The sequence below is a fragment of the Rhinoderma darwinii genome, chromosome 11 (genome assembly GCF_050947455.1).
Source record: "Rhinoderma darwinii isolate aRhiDar2 chromosome 11, aRhiDar2.hap1, whole genome shotgun sequence".
NCBI classification, from domain to species: Eukaryota; Metazoa; Chordata; class Amphibia; order Anura; family Rhinodermatidae; genus Rhinoderma; species Rhinoderma darwinii.
The window spans coordinates 3,370,163-3,386,829 of NC_134697.1; the positions used below are offsets into that span (position 1 = coordinate 3,370,163).

General features: G+C 44.6%; 1 protein-coding gene across 4 annotated transcripts in view; it reads right to left on the reverse strand.

The window, feature by feature from the left end:
• The window catches only part of LOC142663569 (actin-binding LIM protein 1-like), a 60,211-nt gene that overhangs the window by 21,261 nt on the left and 22,283 nt on the right, over positions 1-16,667 (reverse strand). For all 4 annotated transcript variants that reach the window (XM_075842317.1, XM_075842318.1, XM_075842316.1 and 1 more), the window contains exons 3-4: positions 13,154-13,212; positions 147-224 (exon numbers count right to left, since the gene is read on the reverse strand). In XM_075842317.1, the coding sequence (XP_075698432.1) occupies positions 147-224; positions 13,154-13,212 (137 nt within the window). The remainder of the gene's footprint in view (positions 1-146; positions 225-13,153; positions 13,213-16,667) is intronic.

Here is a 16,667-nt window from a genome sequence, read left to right on the forward strand (position 1 = left end):
CCCATAACGCCACGTGTTATCCCGGAATCTCTCGGCCTCTTCCTCGGGGTTCGGGTCAGTCTTGTAGGTGTTTACGATTGTCTTGGGCGTGTGATCATTATTACGCCGGGGGGGGGGGGGGGTGATTATGGTATGGTCCTACTTACACAGATGGTATGGCCCGGTGAGCCCGCTATACTGGATCCTGTCCGGGAAAAGACGCTTTCAGATGAAGACCTCGTGGGCTGAAACACAAAAATCACATCATTAATAAGGGAGGGAGTCAAACCTGGAGCCCCATCCCCCTCTCTGCAAAGGAGGAATGAATGTAACCCCCCAACATCAGACACCAAGGGAGGGGGGACCAGAGGGCAAAGAGAAGCGGAGACCTCCAGTCCTGGGATTGGTCATCCTGGTGTGGACTGGACTCCGCGGTCCCCTCCCTGCAGGAATCAGAGCGCTGCAGCGCCGGGGGCGACGTTCTGATAACAATACAAGCAGCGAGACCCCGGCTGATCTCAAGGTTCATCCCCCGGTCTCCGCGCTGAGGTCATACATTTCTGGGTGATTACTGCAGCACGCCCTTTACATCCGAACTCTTATAGTGAAAGCCAAAAGAAATCTGAGAATATAATTATCCCAGAAACTGATGGAACGTTGGGAGGACAATAACCGGAATACGAGTCCCCCCCACCCCGAGAATACGGACATTAAAGAGCCCGGCCCCCAAAAACCAACACAATCCCCAGAGAATATCAGTCATAGCGTCGTCTCAGTCCATCACACGGTTAAATGTACCAATCAATTGTTTCTTAGTTCTACCCAGAAAGTGACCACCAATATAACCGCCATGACAGTCCCCCCTCCCCCGAGATACCACGGACTAATGGCAAATCCACCCAGTTATGAATGAACACATTTCTTGCCTCCATATTGTTACATAACAAGGAAGATTTACTACTCAGGACGCCAGAAAAATAGGGTGACAACCACAGTGAGGCTCTGTTCACACGCGGAGCAAAAAACGTATAAAAAAACGGAGCTGGTTTCAAGGGAAAACAGCTCCTCATTTTCAGCCGTTTTTTTAAAAATTCTTTTATTTTCATTTTGTATCACAAAGTATTCAAAGTCAACACAACACAGTTAGAAAATGGCAGTGCAAAACAGTCAACCGGCCACAGGTCAGCGATCGGCATCACATAAGTGTATGGGGTCACCTGAGAGTACCAGGTCGCTGGAAACAAATACATAAGGAATCTCCGATATGCACCCTGAACCCGCAGCCGTGCCTGATACTCCAGAAGCGAACATGAGAACAAGAGGAAGAAAGAAAAGCAGAGACCGTAAGAAGGAGAAGAAAAACGGAGAGGAGAAACGGAGAGGAAAAACGGGGAGGGGGGGGGAGCTGACCTGACACACCGGAACTAGGTGTGAATTCACGAGGCCATGATGGTCTTATATTCCGCAGTTGTTTGAAATCGAATCCATTCACGCCATGTTTTTAGGAAAGAGGCGTGGGACCCCTTCATTGATGCCGTGAGGTCCTCCATTCTCATGATCTCCTGAATCACCAAATGGCGAACTACCGAGCGTCTGTACGTAGGCAGAGGGACCTCACACAGATGGAGCAGGAAGAGGCCCGGGATCGTGGGAGGGGGAAATCTGTAAATTTCGAGGAAATGCGCCACACCTCGGACCAGAACCCAGTCAGGAGTGGGCAGTCCCAGAAAATATGCATGATTGTACCCACATGGTCCCCAAATCTCCAGCATAAGGGCGAGGCCGCCGGGATCATTTGCATGCAATCTGGAAGGCACCCTATACCAACGGGACAGAATCTTTCAGCCGTTTTTTAAGCAACTTGCTTTTTTGGCGCCGTTTTTCTATAGAGTCAATGAAAAAAGGCTCCAAAAACGGCTCCAGAAGTGACATGCACTCCTTTTTCGCAAGCGTCTTTTTACGTGCCGATTTTTGAAAAAGAGGCATAAAAAAATGCCACATCGGAACAGAACGCCCCATTTCCCAATGAAATCAATGGGCAGACGTTTGTAGGCGTTTTGCTTCCGTATTTTCCGGCATTTTTAAAGGCATAACTGCCCCGAAATTTGCCTGAAAACACTCCATGTGCACAAACCCAAGAGCTGCAGTGGAGACCAAAGACATGGTGATCACCCAGAAACAGACAGAACGGGAGGAATAAAATATATAACAAAAGGACAAAATCATTTCTAGTAACTAAAGATCCTGAGTTACATCCTGTATTATACTCCAGAGCTGCACTCACTATTCTGCTGGTGGAGTCACTGTGTACATACATTACATTACTTATCCTGTACTGATCCTGAGTTACATCCTGTATTATACCCCAGAGCTGCACTCACTATTCTGCTGGTGGAGTCACTGTGTACATACATTACATTACTTATCCTGTACTGATCCTGAGTTACATCCTGTATTATACTCCAGAGCTGCACTCACTATTCTGCTGGTGGAGTCACTGTGTACATACATTACATTACTTATCCTGTACTGATCCTGAGTTACATCCAGTATTATACTCCAGAGCTGCACTCACTATTCTGCTGGTGGAGTCACTGTGTACATACATTACATTACTAATCCTGTACTGATCCTGAGTTACATCCTGTATTATACCCCAGAGCTGCACTCACTATTCTGCTGGTGGAGTCACGGTGTACATACATTACATTACTTATCCTGTACTGATCCTGAGTTACATCCTGTATTATACTCCAGAGCTGCACTCACTATTCTGCTGGTGGAGTCACTGTGTACATACATTACATTACTTATCCTGTACTGATCCTGAGTTATATCCTGTATTATACTCCAGAGCTGCACTCACTATTCTGCTGGTGGAGTCACTGTGTACATACATTACATTACTTATCCTGTACTGATCCGGAGTTACATCCTGTATTATACTCCAGAGCTGCACTCACTATTCTGCTGGTGGAGTCACTGTGTACATACATTACATTACTTATCCTGTACTGATCCGGAGTTACATCCTGTATTATACCCCAGAGCTGCACTCACTATTCTGCTGGTGGAGTCACGGTGTACATACATTACATTACTTATCCTGTACTGATCCTGAGATACATCCTGTATTATACTCCAGAGCTGCACTCACTATTCTGCTGGTGGAGTCACTGTGTACATACATTACATTACTAATCCTGTACTGATCCTGAGTTACATCCTGTATTATACCCCAGAGCTGCACTCACTATTCTGCTGGTGGAGTCACGGTGTACATACATTACATTACTTATCCTGTACTGATCCTGAGTTACATCCTGTATTATACTCCAGAGCTGCACTCACTATTCTGCTGGTGGAGTCACTGTGTACATACATTACATTACTTATCCTGTACTGATCCTGAGTTACATCCTGTATTATACTCCAGAGCTGCACTCACTATTCTGCTGGTGGAGTCACTGTGTACATACATTACATTACTTATCCTGTACTGATCCTGAGTTATATCCTGTATTATACTCCAGAGCTGCACTCACTATTCTGCTGGTGGAGTCACTGTGTACATACATTACATTACTTATCCTGTACTGATCCTGAGTTACATCCTGTATTATACTCCAGAGCTGCGCTCACTATTCTGCTGGTGGAGTCACTGTGTATATACATTACATTACTTATCCTGTACTGATCCTGAGTTACATCCTGTATTATACTCCAGAGCTGCAATCACTATTCTGCTGGTGCAGTCACTGTGTACATACATTACATTACTTATCCTGTACTGATCCCGAGTTATATCCTGTATTATACTCCAGAGCTGCACTCACTATTCTACTGGTGGAGTCACTGTGTACATACATTACATTACTTATCCTGTACTGATCCTGAGTTATATCCTGTATTATACTCCAGAGCTGCATTCACTATTCTGCTGGTGGAGTCACTGTGTACATACATTACATTACTTATCCTGTACTGATCCTGAGTTACATCCTGTATTATACTCCAGAGCTGAACTCACTATTCTGCTGGTGGAGTCACTGTGTACATACATTACATTACTTATCCTGTACTGATCCTGAGTTATATCCTGTATTATACTCCAGAGCTGCACTCACTATTCTGCTGGTGCAGTCACTGTGTACATTACATTACTTATCCTGTACTGATCCTGAGTTACATCCTGTATTATACTCCAGAGCTGCACTCACTATTCTGCTTGTGGAGTCACTGTGTACATACATTACATTACTTATCCTGTACTGATCCTGAGTTATATCCTGTATTATACTCCAGAGCTGCACTCACTATTCTGCTGGTGGAGTCACTGTGTACATACATTACATTACTTATCCTGTACTGATCCTGAGTTACATCCTGTATTATACTCCAGAGCTGCGCTCACTATTCTGCTGGTGGAGTCACTGTGTACATACATTACATTACTTATCCTGTACTGATCCTGAGTTATATCCTGTATTATACTCCAGAGCTGCACTCACTATTCTGCTGGTGGAGTCACTGTGTACATACATTACATTACTTATCCTATACTGATCCTGAGTTACATCCTGTATTATACTCCAGAGCTGCACTCACTATTCTGCTGGTGGACTCACTGTGTACATACATTACATTACTTATCCTGTACTGATCCTGAGTTATATCCTGTATTATACTCCAGAGCTGCACTCACTATTCTGCTGGTGGAGTCACTGTTTACGTACATTACATTACTTATCCTGTACTGATCCTGAGTTATATCCTGTATTATACCCCAGAGCTGCACTCAGTATTCTGCTGGTGGAGTCACTGTGTACATACATTACATTACTTATCCTGTACTGATCCTGAGTTACATCCTGTATTATACTCCAGAGCTGCACACACTATTCTGCTGGTGGAGTCACTGTGTACATACATGACATTACTTATCCTGTACTGATCCTGAGTTATATCCTGTATTATACTGCAGAGCTGCACTCACTATTCTGCTGGTGGAGTCACTGTGTACATACATTACATTACTTATCCTGTACTGATCCTGAGTTATATCCTGTATTATACTCCAGAGCTGCACTCACTATTCTGCTGGTGGAGTCACTGTGTACATACATTACATTACTTATCCTGCACTGATCCTGAGTTACATCCTGTATTATACTCCAGAGCTGCACTCACTATTCTGCTGGTGGAGTCACTGTGTACATACATTACATTACTTATCCTGTACTGATCCTGAGTTACATCCTGTATTATACTCCAGTGCTGCACTCACTATTCTGCTGGTGGAGTCACTGTGTACATACATTACATTACTTATCCTGTACTGATCCTGAGTTACATCCTGTATTATACTCCAGAGCTGCACTCACTATTCTGCTGGTGGGGATCACTGTGTACATACATTACATTACTTATCCTGCACTGATCCTGAGTTACATCCTGTATTATACTCCAGAGCTGCACTCACTATTCTGCTGGTGGAGTCACTGTGTACATACATTACATTACTTATCCTGTACTGATCCTGAGTTACATCCTGTATTATACTCCAGAGCTGCACTCACTATTCTGCTGGTGGGGATCACTGTGTACATACATTACATTACTTATCCTGCACTGATCCTGAGTTACATCCTGTATTATACTCCAGAGCTGCACTCACTATTCTGCTGGTGGAGTCACTGTGTACATACATTACATTACTTATCCTGTACTGATCCTGAGTTACATCCTGTATTATACTCCAGAGCTGCACTCACTATTCTGCTGGTGGAGTCACTGTGTACATACATTACATTACTTATCCTGTACTGATCCTGAGTTACATCCTGTATTATACTCCAGAGCTACACTCACTATTCTGCTGGTGGAGTCAGGCCTGATTTACACGAGCGTGTGCGTTTTGCGCGCGCAAAAAACGCTGCGTTTTGCGCGCGCAAAAGGCATTTGACAGCTCCGTGTGTCATCCGTGTATGATGCGCGGCTGCGTGATTTTCGCGCAGCCGCCATCATAGAGATGAGGCTAGTCGACGCCCGTCACTGTCCAAGGTGCTGAAAGAGCTAACTGATCGGCAGTAACTCTTTCAGCACCCTCGACAGTGAATGCCGAACACAATATACACCAACCTGTGAATAAAAAAAGACGTTCACACTTACCATGAACTGCCTGCTTCCTCCAGTCCGGTCTCCCGGCCGTTGCCTTGGTGACGCGTCGCTCTCTTGTCATCCGGCCCCACCTCCCAGGATGACACGGCAGTCCATGAGACCGCTGCAGCCTGTGATTGGCTGCAGGCTGTGCTTGGCCTGTGATTGGCTGCAGCTGTCACTTGGCCTGAATTGTCATCCCGGGAGGTCGGACTGGAGGAAGGAGCCGGGACTTATCGGTAAGTCCGAACTTCTGTTTTTTTTTTACACGTATATGTATATTGTGATCGAAAGTCACTGTCCATGGTGCTGAAACAGTTTAAGTCTTTCAGCACCGTGGGCAGTGACTGTCTCCTGACGTCGCGTACCCGAACATTTTTTGCCGGGTTCGGTCAAAACGAGTTCGGCCGAACCCGGTTAAGTTCGGTGCGCTCATCTCTAATTTGACACTCCGTTTGGATGTTTGTAAACAGAAAAGCACGTGGTGCTTTTCTGTTTACATTCATCCTTTTGACAGCTCTTGCGTGATTTTCGCGCATGCAACGCAGTAGCGTCCGTGTGCCATGCGTTGCTTTCACGCACCCATTGACTTCAATGGGTGCGTGTTGCGTGAAAAACGCACGATTATAGAACATGTCGTGAGTTTTACGCAACGCACTCACGCTGCGCAAAATTCACGCATCGTCTAAACTGCCCCATAGAGTAATATAGGTGCGTACGACACGCGTGAAAAGCACGCGCGTCGCACGCGCGTATATTACGCTCGTGTAAATGAGGCCTCACTGTGTACATACATTACATTACATATCCTGTACTGATCCTGAGTTACATCCTGTATTATACTCCAGAGCTACACTCACTATTCTGCTGGTGGAGTCACTGTGTACATACATTACATTACTTATCCTGTACTGATCCTGAGTTACATCCTGTATTATACTCCAGAGCTACACTCACTATTCTGCTGGTGGAGTCACTGTGTACATACATTACATTACTTATCCTGTACTGATCCTGAGTTATATCCTGTATTATACTCCAGAGCTGCACTCACTATTCTGCTGGTGGAGTCACTGTGTACATACATTACATTACTTATCCTGTACTGATCCTGAGTTACATCCTGTATTATACTCCAGAGCTACACTCACTATTCTGCTGGTGGAGTCACTGTGTACATACATTACATTACTTATCCTGTACTGATCCTGAGTTATATCCTGTATTATACTCCAGAGCTGCACTCACTATTCTGCTGGTGGAGTCACTGTGTACATACATTACATTACTTATCCTGTACTGATCCTGAGTTATATCCTGTATTATACTCCAGAGCTGCACTCACTATTCTGCTGGTGGAGTCACTGTGTACATACATTACTTCTCCTGTACTGATCCTGAGTTACATCCTGTATTATACTCCAGAGCTGCACTCACTATTCTGCTGGTGGAGTCACTGTGTACATACATTACTTATCCTGTACTGATCCTGAGTTATATCCTGTATTATACTCCAGTGCTGCACTCACTATTCTGCTGGTGGAGTCACTGTGTACATACATTACATTACTTATCCTGTACTGATCCTGAGTTATATCCTGTATTATACTCCAGAGCTGCACTCACTATTCTGCTGGTGGAGTCCCTGTGTACATACATTACATTACTTATCCTGTACTGATCCTGAGTTATATCCTGTATTATACTCCAGAGCTGCACTCACTATTCTGCTGGTGGAGTCACTGTGTACATACATTACATTACTTATCCTGTACTGATCCTGAGTTACATCCTGTATTATACTCCAGAGCTGCACTCACTATTCTGCTGGTGGAGTCACTGTGTACATACATTACATTATTTCTCCTGTACTGATCCTAAATTATATCTTGTATTATACTCCAGAGCTGCACTCACAATTCCGCTGGTAGAGTGTAATATGCAGAATATGGGTAAAAGACTGCAAGGATACTGTATAATATTTATAGAGTTCATAGTTCTTCCACTAGGTGGCAGCATTTCACACACACATTTTCCTACATGGTATTTCAAGAAATGCTCCGGCCCCTCATGTCCGAACATTGAACCGGGATCATTCCTGACACTGAGCCAAGAGCAAGTACTAACACGACCGGGCGTTCTCCGGCTGCTCCTCGCTACCTTTACCTTTTTTGCACTTACACAAATTAATTTACATACAGAGAAGTGCACAGTGTGTTAAATGTCACTCGTGAAAAAAAAAAGGCGACAAGTAAATCAGCAGCCAATCAGAGCACAGCTCATCACTCAGGTGACTCCGCATGCACAGTAATTAGAATGTGTGATAATTATGACTAGAGTGTAGAAATCAGAGGTGAGCGCTGCGAGCACTAGGGCGGCGCTATAGGACGGTACCTTTCTCTTCTTGAACCCCAAAGAAAAAAATGGAAATCGCTGCAGAAAGAGGAAAGATTACTAGTGCAAAACTGGAGCAAGGTCGTCTCCGGGCAGAGTGGACGCGCCAAGTGACATTTTACGTCCACTTCACCGAGGTAGGAGAATTTAGTGCAAATTCTACATGATGGAGCCACCAAAAAGGAACAGTCATCAGGTACCGGCCGTTTTATGGTGTAGAAAATATGGCGCAAGTCTGCAACAATTTCACACCCCAAAATAAAACCGGTCAGATGTGCTCTAGTCATATCTAACTCCACATCTACTCCATAGAACATCAATAATATACTTTTTTTCCTGATACAGAGCTCCAAAATGTCCTGTTTCCCCATAGACTTATATAATAGAATTCAGCTGCCTGCATCCACCACTAGGGGCAGCTCACTAAACACAGATATATACAGCTCCCATAGTTACACGATAACATTCTACTGCCTGCAGTCACCACTAGAGGGAGCTCACTACATACAGATATATACAGATCCCATAGTTACACGATAACATTCTACTGCCTGCAGTCACCACTAGGGGGAGCTCACTACATACAGATATATACAGCTCCCATAGAGTTACATGATAACATTCTACTGCCTGCAGTCACCACTAGAGGGAGCTCACTACATACAGATCCCATAGTTACACGATAACATTCTACTGCCTGCAGTCACCACTAGGGGGAGCTCACTACATACAGATATATACAGCTCCCATAGAGTTACATGATAACATTCTACTGCCTGCCGCCACCACTAGGGGGAGATCACTACATACAGATATATACAGCTCCCATAGAGTTACATGATAACATTCTGCTGCCCGCACTCACCACTAGGAGGAGCTCACTACATACAGATATATACAGCTCCCATAGAGTTACATGATAACATTCTACTGCCTGCAGCCACAACTAGGGGCAGCTCACTAAACACAGATATATACAGCTCCCATAGTTACACGATAACATTCTACTGCCTGCAGCCACAACTAGGGGCAGCTCACTAAACACAGATATATACAGCTCCCATAGTTACACGATAACATTCTACTGCCTGCAGTCACCACTAGAGGGAGCTCACTACATACAGATATATACAGATCCCATAGAGTTACAGGATAACATTCTGCTGCCTGCAGCCACCACTAGGAGGAGCTCACTACATACAGATATATACAGCTCCCATAGAGTTACATGATAACATTCTGCTGCCCGCACTCACCACTAGGAGGAGCTCACTACATACAGATATATACAGCTCCCATAGAGTTACATGATAAAATTCTGCTGCCTGCACTCACCACTAGGAGGAGCTCACTACAATTATATATATATACATCTCCCATGATTACATGATAATATCATACTGTCTGCAGCCACCACTAGGGAGAGCTCACCACATACAGATACATACAGCTCCCATAGAGTTACATGATAACATTCTACTGCCTAGAGTCACCACTAGAGGGAGCTCACTACATACAGATATATACAGCTCCCGTAAAGTTACATGATAAGAATCTGCCTGCAGCCACCACTAGGGGAGTTCAATATATACTAATTAAGTCTAGAGTTCAATATTTAGCTGTATAAATCTTTAGGCAATAAGCTCTCCCTAGTGGTGACTGCAGCCAGCATAATCCTATCCTGTAACTCTGTGGGAGCTGTATGTATGTAGTGATATCCCCCTAGTGGTGGCTGCAGACAGCAGAATGTTATCATGTAACTCTATGGGAGCTGTATATATCTGTATGTAGTGAGCTCCCTCTAGTGGTGGCTGCAGGCAACAGAATGTTATCATGTAACTCTCTGGGAGCTGTATATATCTGTATTTAGTGAGCTGCCCCTAGTGGTGGCTGCAGACAGAAGATTATTATCATGTAACTCTATGGGAGCGGTATAAATCTATATGTAGTGAGCTCCCTCTAGTGGTGGCTGCAGGCAACAGAATGTTATCATGTAACTCTCTGGGAGCTGTATATATCTGTATGTAGTGAGCTCCCCCTAGTGGTGACTGCAGGCAGCAGAATGTTATCATATAATTCTATGGAAGTTGCATATATCTGTATGTAGTGAGCTCCCCCTAGTGGTGGCTGCAGGCAGCAGAATATTATCACGTAACTCTATGGGAGTTGTATATATTTGTATATAGTGAGCTCCCCCTAGAGGTGACTGCAGGCAGCATAATCCTATCCTGTAACTCTGTGGGAGCTGTATGTAGTGAGCTCCCCCTAGTGGTGGCTGCAGGCAGCAGAATGTTATCATGTAACTCTATGGGAGATGTATATATCTATATGTAGTGAGCTCTCTCTAGTGGTGGCTGCAGGCAGCAGAATTTTATCATGTAACTCTAGGAGCTGTATATATCTGTATGTAGTGAGCTCTCTCTAGTGGTGGCTGCAGGCAGCAGAATGTTATCATGTAACTCTATGAGAGCTGTATATATCTGAATGTAGTTAGCCCCCTCTAGCGGTGGCTGCAGACAGCAGAATGTTATCATGGTGGCTGCAGACAGCAGAATGTTATCATGTAACTCTATGCGAGCTGTATATATCTGTATGTAGTGAGCTCCCCCTAGTGGTGACTGCAGGCAGCAGAATATTATCACGTAACTCTATGGGAGTTGTATATATTTGTATGTAGTGATATCCCTCTAGTGGTGACTGCAGGCAGCAGAACGTTATCACGTAACTCTATGGGAGCTGTATATATCTGTATGTAGTGAGCTCCCCCTAGTGGTGGCGGCAGGCAGTAGAATGTTATCATGTAACTATGGGAGCTGTATATATCTGTATGTAGTGAGCTCCCTCTAGTGGTGGCTGCAGGCAGCAGAATGTTATCATGTAACTCTATGGGAGCCGTATATATCTGTATGTAGTGAGCTCCCTCTAGTGGTGGCTGTAGGCAGCAGAATGTTATCATGTAACTCTATGGGAGCTGTATATATCTGTATGTAGTGAGCTCCCTCTAGTGGTGACTGCAGGCAGCAGAATGTTATCATGTAACTCTATGGGAGCTGTATATATCTGTATGTAGTGAGCTCCCCCTAGTGGTGACTGCAGACAGCAGAATATTATCACGTAACTCTATGGGAGTTGTGTATATCTGTATGTAGCGAGCTCCCCCTAGTGGTGGCTGCAGGCAGCAGAATGTTATCATGTAACTCTATGGGAGCTGTATATATCTGTATGTAGTGAGCTCCCCCTAGTGGTGACTGCAGACAGCAGAATGTTATCATGTAACTCTATGGGAGCTGTATATATCTGTATGTAGTGAGCTCCCTCTAGTGGTGGCTGCAGGCAGCAGAATGTTATCATGTAACTATATGGGCGCTGTATATATCTGTATCTAGTGATCTCCCCCTAGTGGTGACTGCAGGCAGCAGAATGTTATCATGTAACTCTATGGGAGCTGTATATATCTGTATGTAGTGAGCTCCCCCTAGTGGTGACTGCAGACAGCAGAATATTATCACGTAACTCTATGGGAGTTGCGTATATCTGTATGTAGTGAGCTCCCCCTAGTGGTGGCTGCAGGCAGCAGAATGTTATCATGTAACTCTATGGGAGCTATATATATCTGTATGTAGTGAGCTCCCTCTAGTGGTGGCTGCAGGCAGCAGAATGTTATCATGTAACTCTATGGGAGCTGTATGTATCTGTATGTAGTGAGCTCCCCCTAGTGGTGACTGCAGGCAGTAGAATGTTATCCTGTGGCTGCCACTTTAATTCTCACAGGTGTTAATCACTAAGCTTTCTCAGGCTCCTGAAGAGCGAGGCTGCCTAGTTACGACATAGAGGAGTATGTTTCACTGCATATTTCTCTACATCTAATCCTGTTAAGGAGTCTGAGAAGGCTGAGTGGCTGTCATACTAGTTTTAACCCAACTTTCCAAGGATCAGAGAAAAATAAAACAAATAAAAATGTTTGTTTTTTCAATACAGAAAAGGACAAGTCTAGGACGTATATTTACTGGAGATTGTGCAGTATTAGAACACAGCGGGAGGGGGGGGGGGGGTGACCTCTCAGTGACTGTCAGCTCTGTGGCTCAGGGGGGGTTGACATTTTGTTCCAGTCATATCTATGGTCAGAGGCGCATTATGATAATCTATTAAATTATCTCCAGCTCTGTACAGCGGCCAAAATATGAGGAGCAGAACATTCACTTCTACTGCGCCCCAGAGAGAACGGCTCAATGTTTCCACACCCCGGACGGGTCAGCCATTGTTCTCTATAATGATCAGCAATGAATGATCCGTCATATAGGGCCCCTCACTGATCAGAATGTAAAGGGTTAAAGCTCCACAAGTGAGGGGATAGATAGATAGATATGAGATAGATAGATAGATAGATATGAGATAGATAGATAGATAGATAGATAGAGATATGAGATAGATAGATAGATAGAGATATGAGATAGATAGATAGATAGATAGAGATATGAGATAGATAGATAGATAGATAGATAGATAGATAGATAGATAGATAGATAGATAGATAGATAGATAGATAGATAGATAGATAGATAGATAGATAGATAGATAGATAGATAGATAGATAGATATTGCTGTCCACACATTCTCTCACCCGCTGCTTCTCCTCCATCTTGGTCGTCTGCTTACAGTCGGGATGCCAGACGGTGGAACCTGTGGAAGAAGCGGAGGACACTGAGCGGGTGTCAGGTGGTTACACATTTTCCGTCTTTGGGGTGAAGGTTCTTTGTTGTCGCCCCCACATGTGATTCTCGCTGCTCCTCATTACTCAAAGGACATTACTGGGGCAGGAGGCGCCATAAAACCTCTTCCTCCTGCTCATTGGATTTCAGTGTAGTTTTATGTCGGCCTGTGTCTGCTGCACTATAGAGTACGTGGCCCCTCATTCTGCTGCACTATAGAGTACGTGACCCTCGTTTGCTGCACTATAGAGTACGTGGCCCTCGTTCTGCCGCACTATAGAGTACGTGGCCCCTCGAGCTGCCGCACTATAGAGTACGTGGCCCCTCGTTCTGCCGCACTATAGAGTACGTGGCCCTCGTTCTGCTGCACTATAGAGTACGTGGCCCCTCATTCTGCTGCAATATAGAGTACGTGACCCTCGTTTGCTGCACTATAGAGTACGTGGCCCTCGTTCTGCCGCACTATAGAGTACGTGGCCCTCGTTCTGCCGCACTATAGAGTACGTGGCCCCTCGAGCTGCCGCACTATAGAGTACGTGGCCCCTCGAGCTGCTGCACTATAGAGTACGTGGCCCCTCATTCTGCTGCACTATAGAGTACGTGGCCCCTCGTTCTGCTGCACTATAGAGTACGTGGCCCCTATTTCTGCTCTGGTTCCTCAGTGACCCCGTTGTCCGCACGTTCTCTCCTGTGATCTCAGCAGAAGGTAAACATTAGAGAATTGCTTTTCCTGCCGTTTCCTGTACATAAGTGCGGGTTCTGCGCTGTCACGGGCGGTCAGGTCACAGCTGAACTAGCGGAGCCCCTCAGACTCCCACAATCTATAACTCGCCCACAGCGGGAGACCACACGTGAAAACCATGAAATAAAGGAGATCACAGAACGGAGTGTTTACACTGCTCCATGGGAACCGCCGAACTGTTCTATAATCAGCCGCTACGCCTGCTAATAATTATAAGAGGGGAACGGCTGCAAATGTGTCCATAAAAACAATGAAAACTGCCGCACAACACGAGCTCAGACATCGCGCGATTAAGATCCATGGCAATAATCACGCGGAAATGTTTAATCTGTCTGATCGAGCGTTATTACCGCTAGTGATAAATGACAGAATGCAAAAAACTCATGATGTTCAATTAACAATCCGACATTTTATGGTGTTGTGCCGAACGTTCATGTATAAAAGGCAGAAGAAACGGAAGCGATATTACATCAACCATGACTATGTAATGTATGTACACAGCGACTCCACCAGCAGAATAGTGAGTGCAGCTCTGGAGTATAATACAGGATGTAACTCAGGATCAGTACAGGATAAGTAATGTAATGTATGTACACAGTGACTCCACCAGCAGAATAGTGACTGCAGCTCTGGAGTATAATACGGGATGTAACTCAGGATCAGTACAGGATAAGTAATGTATGTACACAGTGACTCCACCAGCAGAATAGTGAGTGCAGCTCTGGAGTATAATACAGGATGTAACTCAGGATCAGTATAGGATAAGTAATGTAATGTATGTGCACAGTGACTCCACCAGCAGAATAGTGATTGCAGCTCTGGAGTATAATACAGGATGTAACTCAGGATCAGTACAGGATAAGTAATGTAATGTATGTACACAGTGACTCCACCAGCAGAATAGTGAGTGCAGCTCTGGAGTATAATACAGGATATAACTCAGGATCAGTACAGGATAAGTAATGTAATGTATGTACACAGCGACTCCACCAGCAGAATAGTGAGTGCAGCTCTGGAGTATAATACAGGATATAACTCAGGATCAGTACAGGATAAGTAATGTAATGTATGTACACAGTGACTCCACCAGCTGAATAGTGAGTGCAGCTCTGGAGTATAATACAGGATATAACTCAGGATCAGTACAGGATAAGTAATGTAATGTATGTACACAGTGACTCCACCAGCAGAATAGTGAGTGCAGCTCTGGAGTATAATACAGGATGTAACTCAGGATCAGTACAGGATAAGTAATGTAATGTATGTACACAGCGACTCCACCAGCAGAATAGTGAGTGCAGCTCTGGAGTATAATACGGGATGTAACTCAGGATCAGTACAGGATAAGTAATGTATGTACACAGTGACTCCACCAGCAGAATAGTGAGCGCAGCTCTGGAGTATAATACAGGATATAACTCAGGATCAGTACAGGATAAGTAATGTAATGTATGTACACAGCGACTCCACCAGCAGAATAGTGAGTGCAGCTCCGGAGTATAATACTGGATATAACTCAGGATCAGTACAGGATAAGTAATGTAATGTATGTGCACAGTGACTCCACCAGCAGAATAGTGATTGCAGCTCTGGAGTATAATACAGGATGTAACTCAGGATCAGTACAGGATAAGTAATGTAATGTATGTACACAGTGACTCCACCAGCAGAATAGTGAGTGCAGCTCTGGAGTATAATACAGGATATAACTCAGGATCAGTACAGGATAAGTAATGTAATGTATGTACACAGCGACTCCACCAGCAGAATAGTGAGTGCAGCTCTGGAGTATAATACAGGATATAACTCAGGATCAGTACAGGATAAGTAATGTAATGTATGTACACAGTGACTCCACCAGCTGAATAGTGAGTGCAGCTCTGGAGTATAATACAGGATATAACTCAGGATCAGTACAGGATAAGTAATGTAATGTATGTACACAGTGACTCCACCAGCAGAATAGTGAGTGCAGCTCTGGAGTATAATACAGGATGTAACTCAGGATCAGTACAGGATAAGTAATGTAATGAATGTACACAGTGACTCCACCAGCAGAATAGTGAGTGCAGCTCTGGAGTATAATACAGGATGTAACTCGGGGTCAGTCCAGCATTGGCGCTTGATGGAATCCTATGACTTTAATTGGTTCTGTCAGGTTTCCGTAATGTTGTCCGTGGTTTTACCGGATACAATAGCGCAGCGTGCTGTGTGAAGGCAGATATGTACAGAATGGAGGGGGCAGGTGAGGAGGATCTTCCTCTTCCCAGGAAACATTCGTTGATACATTGTGACGGTCTCAATAGTCAGACACTAAGAAGAGGAAACATTCCAGATAAAAGCCAAAAAAATAGGGAGAGAACCGGCCGCATCTGAACGTCGTGTCACCAGGAAGAAAGTGAAGCACGAGCCAATGTAAACGCAGAGAATGACAGAGGACACAAAACAGAGCGCAGCGCACGGGGCCGCACGGGGGAGGGGGAAGAACGGGAATTAGTACAGATATGAAGAAAAACTTCTCTTGTATTGAAAGTCCAACAGCAGCGGACACTGTTATGGGGGCACTAAGGACGACATTGTAATGTGGGCACTGTGGCTATCATTGTTATGAGGGTACTGTGACTTTCACTGATATGAGGGTACTGTGACTTTCACTGATATGAGGGTACTGTGGCTGTCACTGA